General features: G+C 30.0%; 1 protein-coding gene across 11 annotated transcripts in view; it reads right to left on the reverse strand.

Annotated features, from left to right (window-relative positions):
- Nucleotides 1-627: 627 nt before the first annotated feature.
- The window catches only part of bol (boule homolog, RNA binding protein), a 28,085-nt gene continuing 8,059 nt past the window's right edge, over nt 628-20,653 (reverse strand). For 6 of the 11 annotated variants that reach the window (XM_014233924.3, XM_036366282.2, XM_070111904.1 and 3 more), the window contains 7 exons: nt 14,624-15,174; nt 14,266-14,419; nt 10,260-10,319; nt 9,679-9,781; nt 9,495-9,595; nt 9,338-9,371; nt 2,839-8,837 (listed from right to left, as the gene is read on the reverse strand). In XM_014233924.3, coding sequence (XP_014089399.1) covers nt 8,821-8,837; nt 9,338-9,371; nt 9,495-9,595; nt 9,679-9,781; nt 10,260-10,319; nt 14,266-14,419; nt 14,624-14,739 — 585 coding nt within the window. In that variant the 5' untranslated portion in view covers nt 14,740-15,174 and the 3' untranslated portion in view covers nt 2,839-8,820. Of the gene's footprint in view, nt 1,710-2,838; nt 8,838-9,337; nt 9,372-9,494; nt 9,596-9,678; nt 9,782-10,259; nt 10,320-13,229; nt 13,890-14,265; nt 14,420-14,623; nt 15,175-17,015; nt 17,035-20,653 lie in introns of those variants that run through there. The other 5 variants (XM_036366318.2, XM_070111905.1, XM_070111906.1 and 2 more) reach the window with 5 other exon arrangements.

Consider the following 20,653-nt stretch of genomic DNA (forward strand, 5'->3'; position numbering starts at 1 on the left):
TAGCAGAAACAGAGACACACAAAAATTGGTGAACACAAAACAAAAAACCTTTAGGTAACTATGGTATTTTCACTTTATCTTCAAAAGATTTAAATATGAATTAAAAATAAAAAAAACTTTTTGTTTCGAAGTTTTAAGAGCTCTCGCTCTTTAACGGTACAATTTGGTTTCGAAAACATCTCTTTTAATAATTAATCTAGCAGCAAACTTAATCACACTACGGTTGTCTTAACATCCTTTCTAATCACCCAGCCACTATACTTTAGTGTGTGGTCGAAAAAAGTTTCAAAATCGTTGATTGCAATGTAAACTGGAATATATGTTTCCAACCGTGTAATATTTTAAATCAGTTGATCGCCAATTATTGAATTACTTCCCCGTTTAAAAAAGCTGAATCTAGCAATCATTGTCAGACAATTGTTTACAGTTTTTTTTAAGTGTCAGAATGTCATCCTAGAGATCTGATCGAAGAAATATCGGTGAATCGATATAATTCGTGAATTTAATCTATGTACATCTATAGTCATATTATTCAGATAAGGTTACAGACATACTCTTGTAATTACATAGCGAATTGACACCCGATTTGATTTATTTGTACAGACGTGAAATGAGAACTTCAAGTAGTTACATTATTTATTTTATTTATTCAGCGTTGATAACAGTTAGTTTTGCATTTATTTAGTTTTTTTTATTTATGTGCATTATTATTTAGTTTCAGTGTTTGTTTTAAATCATCATACATTTTCCGATACAGAAATATGACATAAGTTCAAATGTTAAATGAAATTTCAATTAACCAATACTCATTATGAAGATCACAAAACGTACTAGTACATAATACAATTTGTTCGAAATGTTGATTGTAAGATTAAGGAGAATAGAAGAATGTTATTTTTACTTGACCAAATCGAATTTATATAATGCAAGCAAAATAATTAATAAAGTAGTTAATGCATAATTAAATTACAATAAAAAAATTTGAAGGGTGGGGTTTTTTTTTCATAATTTAAAAAAGTGTTGCGTTACATTAAATCGAAATTTAAATGCAATTTTTGTTCATCATACTACACATACAAGTATAAAGAGTCTAATTGAAAATATGAAAATATAATAAAAAATCAATATCAAACGAAGATAATGTAAGAAATAGGTAGTATAGAGATTTCAGCTAGTAAGTGATGAAGTGCTGCTATTAGTTAACCTGGGTCTTTAGTAATTTCTCACAAGCATAATGAGTTTTGAGAGGGAGGGGAAATGTTCTGAGAGGTACTGTCGAAAAATCAAAAAAGGGATAAATAATTATGCAATCCACTGCGGTGTTCTACATTAGTTTAAATGCTTGCTTAGAAAATATTGCTTTGTCAGGCCTAATGTACTAAATAAAATGGAAATTAAAAGCAACAAAAAATATTTAAAAGCCTCTATATCTCTTTTGTACGTGAAGTTTTGCAAATGTGACTCAGTTTATAGAAGCATCTTCGGTTTTATATATATGAAACAAACAACATATTTCGTTGTTTGCCCCACGAGCGCTCGCTACTTGGTAGCGATCACATCACGTTGGTAATCAGTTAACACTATCCTTATTCTGGTTGATATTTTTTATGTTTAATAATACCGCTCCGAATTCTTCTCCATCTCTTCAGCTAACATACGCAGTTCCACACATATTGTTCGTTTGATAATTTGCTGTTTACTTTAAATATCTACGGAGAAATAATGCATTCTTTGAAACATTGAAAAGTCCAATAGATTTTCAAGAAACCAAACTACTATACTACTTACTCACATAAGCATTACAGCTATTTAACTACGAGTGCGAATGTATAGTATGTAAACAAATAACGTGGAGCAACTTAATACACCTCCGCCGATAATGTCTCGTTCAGTCACTCTGTTGTTCTGGCGGATAAGGAATTCGTTAATACATAAATGCATTTCCTATTGCTAAATAGTGAGTGCCTATAAGTATGCAACACGCGGGTAACGCGATACCAGCAGTGCTAACATATCGGTCTAATTAAAAATGCTTTGCAGTTTTTTTTTACAATTGCCATTAATGACATTATCTTGGAACGTACTGAAGTCTCAATATTATACTTCCGGCGTATTAGCCTTAATTCCGATATTTTAGTCATAAATGCTTTAAACTGAAGTAAACAGTTATCTCTAGTTGTGATTGAAATTTCATAGAGAAGAACTCCTTAAAAATTGTTTCAGAAAGAGTGAGGCTGACGGTTTCGGAATCTACGTAGCGCACTTTTCGGCGCATACAAAAATTTCAAACGCCTTTTTACGATAAAAATATATTTTGTGGATGTTGTCGAGTCTTTCTAATAATTTACAATACGCTGCAAAAAATTGTCATAGAAGATATTTCAAAATGGCATGCGCAGAGAATGCGAATTCAATCTAACAATGGGTTTTACGGTATACCAACAAAAACTGTAAAACTCGACATTCCATATTGAGCACCTTGACCTAGGAAGCAGTAGCGGAATTGTGATACAACAATGCCGAAATCCAATGTACATTGTACCTCATGGGCAAAAAGAGAAATCTTTTTTATTCGCTTGAATGTCTCTCTCTCCATTCAGATTTTTTTTATTTAATTTTATTTTATCTCATGTTTTTTTGTTTTTATTTTTTACTGATTTTTCTAACGTGCATGTCGCTTATGAGTTTTGTGTGTTAAGTCACTTAGAAGTCTTCTTTCTTAGTTGCTTCTTTGTTAATTCTATCGTAAATAATATTAATCTATGGTATTAATAAATTATAAATTATTAACTACATAGTACAGAGTAGTCTAGGTAACAGTAGATAATTTCAGTAGGGTTATAATTTATAAATTTCATATTACTTTATTTTTGTTGAGAATTACGTTCTTCGTATTGTATGCATGTATGTATGTTTGTTTGTTACTTGTATACGGCTAAAGTCAACAGGAAGGATAAGATAGGTGTTTTTGCTTAGCTTTTTGCTTTTGATAAATGTATCTAATTTCATCTCTTGTCTGTGTTTATTTTTTTGCAATACCATAGATGCTTATGTATATATAATATATGTATGTACGTTTACATATGTATGTTTATACAAGTTAATAATTATGTTTATTGATTTTTTTCTTTATTTTCAATATCGTTTTTATTCAGTATTTCAGTATTTTATTATTCATATTCATTTTCGCACTACGTATGTTCTTCATGTATGCATTTGCATGTACAGTTGTGCAATTACATAAGTGTGTAAGTTGTTGTAGCATATGTATGTATATAAATTATTTGCTGCACCAGGAATTTACTTCCGACCAAATAGAAACAGAAAAGCAAAATAGAAAAACTTGGCGCGTTGGGCAAAATTTCTTCGGTTTTTTTTTCTAATTTGCTTTGCATGTTCGTGTGTATAAGTTTGTTGTACGTGTAAATAGCTTCAGCGTTTGCCTGCTAATTGGCATGAATTACAAATTTAACTTACAAAAGCAAACGGCTGCGCCGCATTACAACTTATGTTTGAGTGTGTGAGTGTGTATGTGTGTGTAAGTTCTACTATAAGCAAGCAAATGTTCGTTTGTTCGCTTATTTTCGCATTTCTTTGTTTATGTTTTTTAAATAGCTTACGAAAAATGCACAGCTGCGACAATAATGAGTTTATCTAAACCTGCTTTGCAAATAGTTTTCTCAGCAATATTTGGTTTTATATAGTCTAAATTATTTTTGCTTTTAAAAATATCACGAATTTTCTATAATTTTCGCATCGCCAGTTTGTTTTGTTACTCTCAAAACCGATTATTTATGCGGGCTCTCCATTTATGGAGCTACATATGTATATAATTAACGGTAATGTGATGCTTATGTTTTACACAATTCTATTTTTATTATTGCTCTCTCTCTCTTTCTCTAACTAAATTTTCAATTCGATTATCAATGACCTTTCGTTGCAGAAAAATGCGCAGGCGCAGGCGCATATTTTGAGTTAAGAGAATTTATTATGTATGCACACGCATGTCAATTACATAATACAACAACAAACATATCAAATCAATGTCAATTGCCGTCATTTGAACTTCAGTTTATAATTTCTTTAGCGCTGTCTAAACGTTTGTTTCTTTGCTTCGTTTTGCACTTGTCACTACAACCTTTTCTGCTAAAGTGTAAACTAAGACTAAGACTTTCTGTATTTATTGCTTTCATTTACTTATTCGTTTATAAATAGTTTTTCCTTTTACTTTATTTAATTTAATTTAATTTTTTTTGTAATTGTTATAAATTTCTTCTATATGATGATGATCACGCATTTTCTCACAAAATATTTATGTTCTTTCGGTTTTTGGGTTTACATTTAATTGCCACATCTTATTTAAAATAGATACATTATGTACGTGTGTATATGCATATAACAAGCATAATTTAACAATAGACTTCTTCAACAACTAAATTGCTTAAAATGTCATTCATTGCAATTTCATATTTTCTTTTAATGGGTAAACATATTCAAATACATACATATAACATTGGAGTGTTTAACACCAGCACGATTTCGGGTTTTCGAGTTTTCGTCAATGAGAACGATCGATGATCTTTAATAAAGCATGATTTTGATTTTATTTAAACGCCTTTAGGTACGCCACAGGTATTTTGAAACCTCTGATTTATTAATCATTAAGCATTTGATATTTTGTAGCCGCATTGCTTACCTACCACAATTGCACTTTGAAATCTTCGCTAGTTAAGTTTCTACGTAAATGTTTGCTGTATGCGTTTTAAATTCACGACATGGAAAAAACTTACTTACAAATTATAATGTGTATGTATGTTTATGTATTTGTGGTATATTGCAATAATGACAATGAGCAATGGCCTCTAACACTCCAATGCATAAAAAAAAATTAAATAATGGAATGTAAAAAAGAAAAATAATCATAAATAAAAAAAAATTAAATCAGAAATAAATCATAACTATACTTGTATATAATAAAATAACAGCAGTAAAGTTCATTCATTTGCAATTCCAAAAATGAATCAAAATGAATTAATGTAAATGGTACATGTACCAGAACTGCCAGGAATTGATTTCAAATGTACTGTTGTGGGAATTTAAAACTGCTAACTTTATTTAGAACTTATGTTTTAACGCTTGGCAAACGACGACAATTTAATGGACTATAGTTAAGCATGGGATTAGTTCTCTAAAGTAGTTGTTGCATTTGAATGCTATTTAAGTACGTATTATCTCTCTTATGGTTACTATGAGTGGCGTTTTCGATCCTCAGCGAAGATCAAATATCAAGGTCTAGCTTAGGGTTTCGCTAATTTGACGAATTGTCGTTCTGCATCGGCTTATCAGTCGAATGAATTTTGTTTTGATAGTAGAAAGATTCTGAAGATTTGGCTTTGCTTCTTTAGTGGCTTTTAAACCACGCTTATTTTTATTAATCAAATGACGGTCTAAGGTTAATGAACCATTTTCCAGTGCTAAACTTGGTAATTGACATGAGAGTGAAAATCGCAAAGTGGAAATTCGGTCGCTCAGTACTTTTTACCTCGACTCATTCTAAGAGCATTAATTTGACATTTGGGGAAAAAAAGGAAATTTGTTCGCTTTGACATTTATTGTCAATTAATACATTCATTTTAATTACATATGTTTTTTTGAAAGTCATAGTTATTACAGTTCTGGCACATAGGATACTTTATATGTGTTTTTGAGGAATTGTTTACGCTACATCTATGCATAGCATTCGCTTGTTCATATTAAATATTTTCTGAGATTTCTAAATATAATTTTTTTTTTCGAAATAATATTAAATGTGTTCTTTATCGGAATTCAACAAATGGTATAGCTAATATATCTTAGGAGTTTGAAGAACAATATATGTTTTATAAAATTAATTTAAAAAGAATTGTAGGTACAGAAATTTATAAATAGAACTCAAATTAAGCAAAATATTTCAACACAACAAAAATTAAAAAAAAAAATTTACTTCATAGTTTTTTTATGCAGTTGTAACATAAACACGCCCGAGTCTTTTCAGTTTGAGTGAATAATTCTTTACATTTGTTTGTGCATAAATATGCGATGCTACTGGTTGTAATGATTTTAAAAAAATATATAATTAATAAGACAAAAAACATTCTTATAAACTAAATGACTTTCAATTTACGATCAATTCCTACAATTCAAATGATATCAATATCAATGTTTCTGTGTGTGTGAGGTTGCCGCGCACACAATACATCTCGAAAATTTTATGTTATTATAAAAACAAAAGCTTTACGGATTGACATAAATTAGTTTGCAAATTATTGCCGTAGGAAGTTGTAAATCATTACTTTAAGTTACAAATTTTTTTTGCTATTATTTCACTTTCGTCTGACATTTTTGGTTCGCAAACAATTAAGCGCTCGTTTCGGAAGGGCTTTTCACTTTTAGGTGGTCTTCTGTTGACTTCTTGTTCAAATATTAGTGAGCATTTATTTGCTTATATTGTCTTTTTTATAAATTGTTTTACATAGAATTTTAGAAATCATATTGCATGGTTTGGTAATGAGTTATCGGCGACCGAACTACTCAATTAGTTGCTACACAATTCTGTTATTAATATTATTTTTTTAAATTCTTAACAATAGAATTTTTATCGATTATTGCATTTTCAATTAGCTTTTGTTATTTATTATTTCACATCCAATATGCTTATATTGCTTATTTTGTTTGTTTGTTGTGGCGTTTATACCTACATTTGCTTTTACATTTATTTTTATTTGCATTTTTTTTCCAATATTTTTAGTATGTACTTGTTTATCATTCTACATTCATGGGTTATCGTCTATCAATATTTGAATATGCGTTGTATATTATTTTAATAATTATAATATTATCAATATCAATATTTATATACGTGTATTTTGCTCACTTAAAATATGTATTGTATATGTATATTTATGTATATGTACTTTTGCTTTAATTTAATATTTATTTGTTTTAGTTTTTCTTTTTACTTTGTAATATTGTGTGTATAATTCTACTCAGATTCTTTGCCTATATGCTTATACGTATGAATACGGTATAACTTAGTTTTCTTCGAATTTATTGTTTTTCTCATACTATAATTTATTACTTAAGACAATGTAAGATTTTCGAGAAGAACTAATCTTTTTTTAATATTTTAGTTATTTAATATTTGTTTGTTTATTGTTTTCTTTAAATACTAGTTTATGATGTTCTAAGTTATTTTTGTTTTTGTTACAGTTTCGAATCCTGTTTTAAGTTCAATATCGTTTTGTGTTGCTTGTGTTTAAGACTGACTCTTCTACTATATAATTCATGTCTTATACCCATAAAAGTTATACTAATATATATATATATATTTTGAATTTTTTTTTGTGTTCTGTATTTTGTAATTTTTTAAATGTTCAGCTTTTGGTTTTGCCGGTTCACAGGCCCAGCCGGTGTTTTTAATTCGTCGTATCTTATTTTAAATTCTTTAAATATAATTTGTCTAATGTATATATATATATATATATATATATATATAGATATATATTTTATATAAGTATATTATATTAATAATATATACTTTTATCATTATCAATATATAGAGTTGTGTATAATATTTATTATAGTAATAATTGAAATCAATAAATAATATATTTTTTTTTCTTATTATGTTATAATTTAGGTTTTTGTTGTTGCTTCGCATTATAACAAGTTTCGTTTTCTTTGTTTGTTCTAATAATTCATATATTCACCATTCCTTCATATTTTCTACTACAAACTACAAACATGCCAACTTGTCTTTCTCTGCTTTCTATAACTAACTACGATTCGTTATGGTACGGTAAAACCGTTTTGGTATTTGTATACTTTCGAAATTCGAAAATATTAACATATACGTACATTGTTTTCGAAAACAATAAACAATTACTGGCGCTATACGTAGCAGTTAAATATCTTTCCATATACATACATACGATTTGTAGCATTACGTAAGACTACTTAGTTTCACTGGGTTTAAAATTTAGTATTTCTTGCCATCGCCGTTCTATTACGTTCGCCTTCCTGTTCATACAACTCTCAATAATTTTCAATTACCAATACTTTTCTATGTCTAAGCTGTACGTTTTCATGTTAATGTACACAAATAAAATAAGAGTTTGTGTGGTACTTTAAAGTAGTGTATGTTTTGTTATGTATGCATTTATGTGTATGTGCGCGTATTTTAAATCATTCTCTAAATAAACGGCGGCCCCGAATTCAGTCCATGTTTTACGTTGAATTATTTAATGACTAAAGCAGCCTTTAACTATGGTTAGAAAACATCCTCGCCTGGACCTGATCGCATCGACTATTTTTCACTCTTATCGCCTTTTTGCCGCTGCTAGTGCACTTTTTAGTGTCCTACCATCTATGCATTGATCGGTGTAACGGTATAACATTCTGCACTCTCTCCGTCTTAATTTTTTTTGTGTTTTAAAAAGCGAACAATTTCTTCTTGCCGCAAATAAATTATTGTTTTATGTCGCTTTTTTATTTATTTTCTTCTTCTCATAATTTCTCGGTTTTCGAACTCGTAGATATTGTTGTAGTTGTAGTAGTTGTAAAGGAAGCTATTGTTATAAAGTTGTGTCTTTGTTGTTGTGTCTCTTACAATTTGTGAATTTGTTTGGTTGTCACCAAAAAACATTAAATATTCATCATTGCAAATATTTATACGCATAAAATGTAGTAGCATCAATGTTGCTGTTGTTCTTGTTGTTGTTGTTTATTGTAGTCGTGTGATCATAGTTGTGGGTATGGATGCTGTCGTTAGTACCCTCAAAATTAACATGGGTAAATACCTAAAAAGTAGATAGCAAGTTGGAAGTTGGTCACTCTTATATACATATACATATACATATATATATATATATATATATATATATATACATATATTTACAGACAGATATAACAGTGAATTAGATTAAGCTACCATTGTACAAAAAATGTTATACATAAGCACGTATGTATGTATATTATTATGTATGTATATATCAAAGCAACATAGTACACATATATATCAATTCATATGCACAACAACAATAAAAACCAAAAATAATAAATAATTTGTATGCGAAAATAATTGCTAACAACAAAAATGTGACTGTTAAGCGTCTGCAAACAACATTTTCTTAAAAGCAACCAAATATACTCTTTTAATTCTTTTGTATTTAAACCAACTTATATACTCGTATAAATTACAAATGTAGAGGTGTGGCAAGTGGTGTTGATTCGTATAGATGTGCACATACATTTATTGTATCTAAGTAAGCATATAAAGCAAACGGTTCCTTCTAATTACCTTGATAATTCTGTGGCCAAATGGTGGGAACATTCTGTTGTTTCGAGTTCGGTTCATTTATTTATATTCACAGCAGCACGAAAATCGATTAGGGGGAATTAAGGTAAGAATATTAGTTCGTTACATTCAAATAATGCACAATTGATGTTTAACTTACCGCCGCACTGACCATTGGCACACTATAGTATTGATAAAATGGTTGATATTGCATTGAAGGTGGGTAAATTGTTGGCACGCCAGCTGCTGTAAAATCAGTAACTGTTTGTTAAGAGGTTATGCTTATTATAACTGATCTCATCTTTATAGTTTATAGTGATTAAATATCATAAATTGCGAGTTACCTGGCGGATAAACCGTGGCGGCGAATTGATCAATGGGCATATTGCTAATTGGGGCCGGTGGTGTTGTTGTATAGTAGACAGCACCATTCGTTGCAACGATCGACTGGAATATTATAACAAAAAATATATGTATTGCTATTGTAATATAAAAGAGTTAGTAAATATTGCAATTACCGAAGTTTGTAATTAATTTTCAAACAAAAAAAAAAAAGTATTTTGATAAATTTGATTACTTTGGAAAGCGTTGTTTGAATCTATTTCAATAAGAAATTATCTAAAAATTTTATTATTTGGTAAAATTTATTAGAAAGCATTTGATTAAGTTAAAAACCTTAATATAACAAAAATTGCAGTGATTTTTAGCGTTCGAAAGTATATTGCTTACAAGCTTAAACACAATATAGGTTATGTGAGCATTTATTTATATTACATGAAGTGTTTGCCTACATTTAGGCGAAACATAATAATTTTATAAAATATGAGTTTTGCTCCAATTTCAATTTCATACAAAATAAAGAAAGTTGTAAGCACTATTGCATGTTATAATTAATATAGTATATAATAATATTTGTAATACTCACTTGTTTCTTGATAGCTGGAGCTATATTCAGTTTTCGATCCCTTAGCACGACACATTCACCCTGTAGATATGAAAACGTGGTGAAAGCAAAAAACGAAACAAGAAGGAGAGAAAAAACGAAAAAATAAAATTCAATTGCATTTCTAAACGTGAAAACATTTCAAGGCAGCTCAATACAAAACGTTTTAGAAAAAATGCTTTAGCTTCTTTAACAAACAAACTCTTGAAACAATTTAATTTTTTGAATTTAATGACTTTAATAACGAAAAAACTAAAGAAAAAAAATTATCACTAAAATATTAATAGGAAAAGCTCTTAAAAATATAACAACTAATACAATATTTGAAAATACGAACATACGAATATTTGTTTAAAAACACAGCAGATTTTTGAACGTCGATTATGTGAAGTAATGAAACCAAATTTTCAAATTGTTTACATTTTTTTTTAATAAATACTCATTTAGCGCCAATATATTCAATTTTATTGTTTTAAATTAAATCAATAAAATTATGAAACGCACAAGCACAATTGGCTGCAAAATGAAATCAAACGCAACAATATGTAACTCAAATAAATAAATCTAAAACGCACTTAAAAAACTCGGCAAATGTACAACGAGAATTAATTAAAAAATCGACAACAGTAATTTTATGGTTAATGAAATCAAATACAATTATATATGCTAAAACATATATAAATGTATATCAAAAATGAACGAAATAATAACGTAAACAATTTAATAGGAAAAAAAAACAATTGAAGTTTTAACAAATTAGCAGTAGAAACAATAAACTCTTTAAAGACACACTACTAGGCGGTAAAAACGCTGAAGGAGACACTGCATATGTAAAAGACAGTTCCTGCTAATTTACACTATACACGCGCACACACACAGTTGGTGTGCCTTAATCAAAAAAGGCAACTTTTCAAATAAATCATGAAAATTAAATCAAAAAACGCTTGCAATAGACCTCAGCAACAGTTAGCCTTTAATGTGTATATTTACGACGTTGAGAAAGTATATATCCGATTTTGATTATATTTTGAAGAAAAAAGTAAGTAAAAAATAAAAGAGCATAAACTGATTGCTAGCGTCTAGTGCCTCCAAAATTTTAATTTCGTGTTAAAAAGAAATAACTTTGCTTAACTTCAAAATTTTTTTTGATCACTTAATTGTGCGCTTATATACATGTACAGGACTTTGAAAGATATTGCAAATACTTCATTAAAGTAGCTTTGTAGTCAATATGCAATTATTTTTTGTTAATGCTACTAATAAAGATATGTAAGAAGCTTTCAGATTTAGAGCTTCTTGTAAATTTTTTTTTTTGAATACGTCGGGATATTTTGGATTCGTATTCGAGATTTTACAAATTTTCAAAAGAACTTTTACTTTCATAATTACCATATCATTTACACATAGTGTATTGATCAGAGACCGTAATCATTATAAATTTTTTTTTTCAAAATCACGTAATAATGATAATGCATTGAGTTTTACGATTTTCGTCACCGACAACAATTAATTTTATAATAAATCATAAATGATCATTGTTTTTGATCAAAACAATTAAAAAACTAATAAATTATTATCTTTGAGCAAAAAAATAATAAACATAAATTATTATTATTTACTAAATTAATTCTGTACTAAATTCTTTTTGTTATTACAAATTGACACACATACATTGTGGCTTAAAAGTGAGTTCTATTTTGAGCAAAAAAAGAAATAAATAAAACTCACATATAATCATTATTTATGATTTTTCTTCTTTTATTTGTTCAAAAATAGTGATTATATATGATTTACTGATCATCATGGAAATGCTTAGATCGCCGAAAAGGGACTAACATGATATTATCTGTTTTTTTGTATACTGATTCTAAGTTATTGATGTTTGCATATAAAAATAGCAACAGTAGTCATTATTAACGGTACCAGGCATTGATTTCAGCACTTTCGTAATAAATATTGAGTATATTTATTCAATATTTTTGGGAAGCAACTTGTTTTTAGTTTTAAAACAAATTTATTTAAGAAATAAAAAGTGGCTTTTTGTCAACATATATGTATAATTATGGGAATTCGAAAATCATTGTGAAGTCTTTACTGATGACTAATTGAAATAGTTTTGTCTGTTTAATTGTCTATACATAGTATATATATTCATTATTGAAAGCAGGAGGAGGCAGAAGACACACTACATTAATAATGACTGTAAAATTTTTATTCACTTGCCTGTTTATAATTTGTTGTCAACTTTTAGGTCTGACAATTATAGAAAAAAAAATTGCATTTTAATTATATCGCGTTAAAGCAAAAAACAAACTATTTGCAAAACTTCTGTTTATGGCTTACACCCCTGCACATGTCTAATATTATGCACATTTAAAACTGCAAAACTAAATTGCAATAATTTAAATTAAATACAAATTTGTACAAAATCAACTTTCAGTTCAAAATATAATACACACAATGCATAATTTGTCGGAATACTAAATCAAATAGAACATAATAATAATAATAACAATATTGAAAATTATTAACAACTGTACAATAAATTGTTAGCAGGAACTGCTTTTGCTAAAGAAATACAATCGTCAATAGGAACGACAAGTGAACAAAAACGAAGCACTATCTAATTGTTTGGCCATCATAAACAAAGAATGTATGTAGTATTTTGCAAAATCCGACTATAAAATTGCCTCTAAGGATTGCTAAAATTTACTTAGTACGAAAAATCGCTTTATATATGTATATATATTAATTTGAATTTATATCCAGGCAAATGCAGAACTGGATTGCTATATGTGCATGAAATTTTTTTTATAATGTGAAAATGTTGAACAAAGTTTTATTTGCAAACTAAATTTATAAATTGTGAGTTAAAAGGTTTTATGTTTAAAAATTGATTTATTAATTATTTAATTTTTTTTTTTTAATAGAACAAACTGCTGCAGCGTTGGTGATTATTTATTCAAAATAGCTTAAACTTGAGTACAGTAATTATTGAATAAGAAAAACTGTCAATTCCAAAAACAAACTCAACAAACAAAATTATCTAGATATATTTGGTTCTTCCCTGAGCATTGAACACAGTTCATAGAAGAGCAGTAGCAGTAGTAGTTTAATGTTTAAATAGTAGTGTTGTGGTAGTAGGCAGAATGGTGTTGCAATTATCGTTACATATTACATGTATATGTATGTATGTATATTTAGTCGTTACGGTTTTACTGATAAAAATCGTTCATAAATCACTTCGCAACATATTACGTAAGACGCCTACGAGAGGCAACGTTACGATCGCCAAGGAGCCACAGCAGCATCAGCACCCTATTTATATTTGGTTTCTTTGCGTTTACGAATTTCTCTCGTTTCAGAGCAACTTTTGTGTCTATCAAATGGCTCACACTCAACGATTTAGCAGCTCAACGCTTACAGATTGCAAACACACAAGCGCACCTGTTCGAAGTAAGGCTTTATTTTTTAACTTTTCGTTTCATTTTGTTTACCTTGCACAAATTTTGTGCACAAACAGTCAAATGGATTTGCACAATTGGGCAAGTTAGATCACCACAATCAAACGCAAAGATGAAGCGCCTTATTATCATTTCATCATGAATATGCCTATATAAGATGAAAGTATATAACCATAAAAAAATAAATACGCAATTAATATAGGTAAATCATTTCAAAACGTTTGGACAATTTTGCTATCGAGAAACTAACAACAGAATAAACCCTATTTAAACCTAAATTATAATTATATTGACAATTAGTAAGTATCCTTAATACTTTAATACAGCACAAAGTAGTTTAAATTGGTTGTTAATTTTAATTTAAAAATTTACTTTGTTTTGCAAGTGTTTCTCTTTATCTGTATGACAAAAAAAAAACTAAGATGTTAAAGCAGTAAATGTGCCATAAATACGAAATAAGTTCTATCTTTTTTTCATATATAATTATTAATATTAAACGCAGATTGCGAGCCAAAACTACTTACATCCGTTTGCAGCCTTTGAGCCTCTTGTTCTGTCTCGAAAGTGACGAAACCATAACCCTTGCTGACTCCAGCACGATCCACGATGATCTTGGTAGACTTGACATTGCCATAAGCGGAAAAGACACGGCACAAATCCGACTCCGTTGTGTCGCCACTGTTTTTGAAAGATTTTTTTAATTGTTAGTAATTTTTTGGTATTTTTTGTTAATGCATATTGTTTGTTGTTGGGCGATGGTCCAAATTAAGTGCATAATATATGTGAAAAATGCGAGAAAGCCATAATATAAATAATGAATTTTATGAGTAAAAATGCATATAAATAAAAATTAGTGTGTGTGTGTGTTGGTATCACACTCACCTTATGCCGCCAACGAAAATTCTGTTTGGTATAAGCGTGCCATACTTTGGGGCGGACAGTGGGGCCTCAAGTGCCGCCGTCGGCGCTGCTCCGGTCGGTGCTGCCATCTTGTGCATTGGCTGTGGTTGTATTTTAAAATTTGCAAAGGGAAGAATTTTGACGGTTTTTAATCACTACCACTGGGCTCAGAATATCCTATGTATTTATACGTATGGCTTGTGGTTTCTTGTTGTTTTTTTTTCTCTTATGGTTTTTACTTTTAGTATACACTAATATCTAGAGTGCGACAACCAGTAAAATCACACGCAGTTTATTCGCTATAAATTGCTTTTTTTAATAAATGATTTTGCGCTATTTATTTGACTATGCGACTATATACTCTTTTAAGTACGTGGGCCAAGGCTTATGGCTGCTTTGAGCTTTTTCGACGCTGGAGAGTGCGATTGACGCTTTCCTTTGAATATTTTTTGTATTTGTCCTGGGTTAATGAAAAGCCAGTTTATTTTTCACAAAACACCAAATTGAATCAATGATCTCCTTTATTACAAATTCTGAAATACACAAATAAAAAATTAGCAATTGTATGTTGTATGACAGAAAAAATTTTATTTTCCACAAGTCAATATGCTCGTTTATTATTTTCTGTTAGTGTCAAAAAAATTACGTTTCAATAAGGGTTTCAAAAGTGTTGTCTTCGTATTATTACAAAAAACTATTTTTTAATAGGAGTATATAAATGTATGTATTAGCAGCGAGGAAAGTGCACTAGGGTATTTAACAGAGAGAATATATGCAGTAGCTTGGTAGCTTGTAGCCTCAATATGACGGAGAAAAATTAGAGTGAAATTAAAAGGGCGTGTTGGATAAATTGTGAGCTTACATGGATATTTGATATAAATCCTCTACATTATAAATGCATTATAATAAATAACTTTCAAATTTGAAGGTTATGATCTACTTCAGGCCAACCCGAATTACCGGTCGTGAAGATAATTTTTGGACTGTGGAATTCTAACTAAAACCTCTTTAATAAGCTCCAAATTTATGAATTAGCCATCTTAACAAATTATATATCATCGAGTTACTGCAAATCACTTAAAAGATGTGAAGAGCGCTAGCTATTTTCTGCCGCATGTGACTGCTCGAGCACATAATTATTTACAACAAATACAACGCATAAAAAGGTGAATATATAGATATATATATATTATATATACTATATACTATATATATATTTTTTTTGTATATTATTACACAAAATATCTAAGACTACGTTCTATTATACAAAATACCTCTGCATACATTAAGAAGATTCTTAAATACAAAAGATCTAAAAACGTAGCTGATTTGATTTCTGTTATAAGTAGATACATATACATGCATGTTTGCATGAAAATGTGGATTTATCTGCTGCTTCATGTTATTTTTTGTATGTTGTTTTTGAAAACCATTTTTAGCCTATAAATAAACGGAAAAAATGTATGCACGAACTGTATTCTCACACGCCAACAGGGGACATAGTGACAGAAAACACTAATGATTTGCCGGTCTAGGTACATTCTCATTTACAAAATATACAAATATCTATGTACTATACACACACAAGTCTAGATAGATTTGTAAAAACAAAAGATTAACCGAATTATGCTTGAGAGGCACTAACTTTAACTTTTGAGCATTTTACGTGAAATTTTTATGTTTTTTTAGTGCTTTAAGCAAAACTTAACTTATCAATAAAATGTTTTGCCATATATTTCCGACTAATCTCATTCAAAACACTTGGTCACATGAATCAGCACTCGGTTTAGGACGTGATTAGACATGTAAAATTTGTAGGACCATACTTTAAGTCCAAAACATTGTCGTTGTAAAAAGGTAATTTAGGTGTGATGTCATATTAGCAGTGTTGCATGGTTCCATCGAGAAAATAAATAATATTTCAGAACTTTGGTGAAAATGATTGTCAAAACGTATGTAGCCTCGAAGTACTCGAAATACTAATCACGTGAAAATGATTTGTTCTAGCAGAGCACTCATCCACTACTGACAAAGGTGACCTAAATCTGATAAACAGCTTTTGTTTTCTATATATTTGTGTTATGAAATTTTTTCGACCCATTTATAGCACGTGATATTAAAATAGGAGGGCTTAGCATTTATAGTCGACCAGAAATTGTCACATCAGGAGCTTCCCAAAAAAATGAGTTTAACAATTTTACTTAGCTAAACGCCAACAAAGCTAAGAATAATGACATTTATGAAAGAATAATTCGCTATATATAATAATTCATAGATCTGCAAATGCGAGCACTTCCACGACACGTCCTTCTTACTATACATATACATATATAGGTGTATGTTAGTTTTTTTCATAATTACGAAACAATAATACCTAAGGACAACCGAGCTAATCAAAATCTTTGGATGAAATAACTCTTGTACACCGATTCTCACTTCTCACTTTGACATTATTTGGAAGGAAAATTCGGTGCACGAATATATATTCCAATGGGCTATTTTTGGCCTGCTGCGACATATGGTCGGAAGAAAATACGTCGCAAGACATTGCTTGTACACAACTACGTATGATTGTGTATTTATGCATAAACATACATATGTACATATTTAAAAGTTTTATATACTTCTGCGAGTGATTTTTAGTATTTGTTGCTTGAAACATGCCCAATACACTTACAAAACGTATGAGGCTGTCTGCATTCTAAAAATTCACCTTTGGCGATTCTACAAAAATTGAAAACCAAAACATTCTGGTATTGCACAATAACAAAACATAGATGTCTCTTTCTTCTATTCTACACACCATACAATACATAAATATATAAGCTTTTTTATATAGGTATATAGACAAAAGCATTGAATTCTGGGCTTCGGTGAATATTTTTTAACGAGCTTCTTTCATGCGTGTCGCCGATTTTGCTTGTAATTTTCTATATGAAAGTGAAAATCGTGAAACTTCAGCGGCCATAATGATCATAAACAAATGTACGAATAAATTTATATGCGCAACTTATGCATTGGTATGTCTATATACAAGTATGTATGGAGCTCTAGGTATTAGGTATATTTAATGATCAAAAAATATATATAGAATGAAAATCACATTGTTGTATGTGCGTTTTTAAAACTAAATAGTCGTAACTCCAATCGAAATGAAAACAAACCGTAAAGAACCGTGGTATATAGAACCATTGAGCCGTGGAAAAATGCTCTGAACAATAATTGCACTCCATTCTTTAGAAATAGCCGCATCGAACCAAATAAGGTTAGTTAGTTCATATGTACATATATTATTGCCGCTAATTGCTGTATGCAGATACACACTATATATCTATAGCTGCTTATGTACATATATTTATGTTAGTAGTTCGGTAAGTATCAACCTAAATTGGTTTTTCTAAATAGGAGTTTTTGGATTGACCAAATATTCTATAACGACGAGCAGATTATTTTTGATTTTGTATTTTATATTTACTTTGAAAATCTTCACTTTGAAATAGTATAATATAATAATACTGCAGTAAAAAAGTGGTAGCAACCCGCTAAAGTTCTAATTCCACACTGCAGGGTTTGTAACTAATTTAAAACTGTTGCAAAACGATTCAAATGTGAGTCAGTTGATACTCACATTTGCGCTAGCAAAGCTGCGGTCTCCGTCCCTTAAATAAACTTACAATTTACAGCAGTCCAGAACAAGTGTTGAAGGGTGAGACTATGCCTACTTAGTGGGTCATCGTGATATTAAAAAAGGTAATTCAAAGCATTGGAATGGATTGAGAACCGGTACTGTCTCCAATGATTGTAGTTTCCAACTAGTTTCAAACTAATTCAGTTTACCACAAACATTTTAAAATGGCATGGTATAAACCCAAGGTAGGTATGTGCAAGAAATGTTTTTTTGAACTACTAAACCAATTTCTCCTGTGATTCACTTCATTTCGACATTCTATATCGTTTATTAAGTAAAAACAAGAATAATACTGTGTATAGGTCAGTTCGAACTTGACTGTAACGAGTCAAAAACGATTCGTTAGGGAACCATAGCCCGCAACAGTCCGACAAGTTTGAATACATATTTTTTTCATTGTTTTTATGCTTTCATTCCCACAAGCTCTCTTGTTGCTGTTTTTAAACGACACCGACACTTATGTAGACTAGTCCTAAACTAACTGTCTAACTGATTACAAAGTTGATGTTACGGTGCAGCCTCTCTTCTTATTTGTGGTGGTGATTCACCACCTATTGGTAGTGTGCGCATTTAAGTTTTTCGATAAATCGATAATCAATAGTGCGAACTAGTCTCTCACATCTGAAATTCAGTCTACCGATCTGAAATTTTTTCTCACCCAGAAGATACTCATTAGTCGAAACTGCCGATATTGGATCACTATATCATATAGCTGCCATACAAACTGTCCGATCAAAATCAAGTTTTTACTTTTTTATTTGCGAAAAGTATTATAGCTAAGGTGCAACCGAAATTAACGTTTTTTTCTTGTTTTTATTGTAAATTGTCTTTCAAACGATTTTTATTTAAATGAGTTTTACAGCTTTTTTTATCGCCAACTTGCATTCAGCATTAACCTTAAAATTGGTAACTTTTGCTTTTAGTTTACGGTTGAGCACGCTTTTGAAAAACGCACACACCCATACAAAGTAAAACGTTGCCTACAGTCAGGCAACCGCGAAGTGGTAGAGTTGAGGTTTCTAATACAAACCGAGCCAAAATAAAACATTCAAGATTGTTGGAACCTTCGCATACAATGTCAAACCGAGTTCTTTAATAAAGAAGGAATCTAGTGTCCCACTAGTGGTATGCTTAAATTTTATAGCTTGCTATGTGCGTGCATACACCCTTTATTTGATTAGGTAATGTACACACACAAACACACGCACATAATCACCACAAATACTCCTATATACCACACTTTTCCTGGATAAATAAAAAAACAATTAAATGCAGTTTTCATTTCATCGATTGCTCTTAGAACTCCTCTTTCTAAGGGAAAGAGCAACTTATGAAGTCAATGAGAGAGTTTGCAGCTGAATTCTGCTCTTTCTTCTGCATATGCTGCCAGTACCACACAACTACTACTAGGACATAAAGAGAGCGAGTCGTTCAAAGCCTTTTGGCCATGATAACAAGCTACAAGGACTCCTGAGTAAATCATACGACATTTTCTCTTACATTTTGTTAAAAGTAGCTATACGTTGTAATCAAAATGAGCACATTCGTTTTGTTATCAGTACTTCCTTAGTTTTATGGAGTACTTTTATACAAAACTACTTCATTAGAAAACGAAATGTGTTCGGGAAGTTGTATTATATACGAATTTACGTGGAATGGTTTAACGATACTATATATATATTATCGTTTACATAAACACATATGTATATTTGAATATATAGTAAATTGTTGCTTTTTTAACACAACCATGAATCAAAACAACAAAATCATATCCACATCAAATGTTTTTTTAGATAGTTTACGATCTGTCCGATATTTACAATATAGTCAAGCGAAGGGAAAATAATAAATGTATTTGGTATACGGGGTCTAGTAGGAGTTTTTGAAGGATGTCATCTTGGTTTTGTACCGAAGCACATTGTGCTACGCGACACATTCTAACAAAAAATATTATACATGTAAGCCTGCTAATGAACTTTTGGATATGGTCAACCAAAATATAAAAATCATTCGGTAGGAAACCGATTTTTATTAATTTTTGATACCACATCAAATCATAATATATGTATGCATATAACACGTTCATAAATTTACGAAGATATTCTGCAAATGTTCGAATATACTTGTAAAAGGTGTAAAGACAATAGAAGTTTCTATTCCCTTAAATATATGGCGGAAAGTAAAAAACAATATTGTACATGGATGAAAGTTGGTAAGAGTAAAGGTTTTTGACTCAAATCCGTATATATCACTACGGTCATCTAAAATTTTCGATTTTCCTTCTCAGAAAAAGGTGTCTGGCGCTGAGTAAGACACCTCTGCCT

Source organism: Bactrocera oleae, chromosome 6, assembly GCF_042242935.1.
Source record: "Bactrocera oleae isolate idBacOlea1 chromosome 6, idBacOlea1, whole genome shotgun sequence".
Classification (NCBI taxonomy): domain Eukaryota; kingdom Metazoa; phylum Arthropoda; class Insecta; order Diptera; family Tephritidae; genus Bactrocera; species Bactrocera oleae.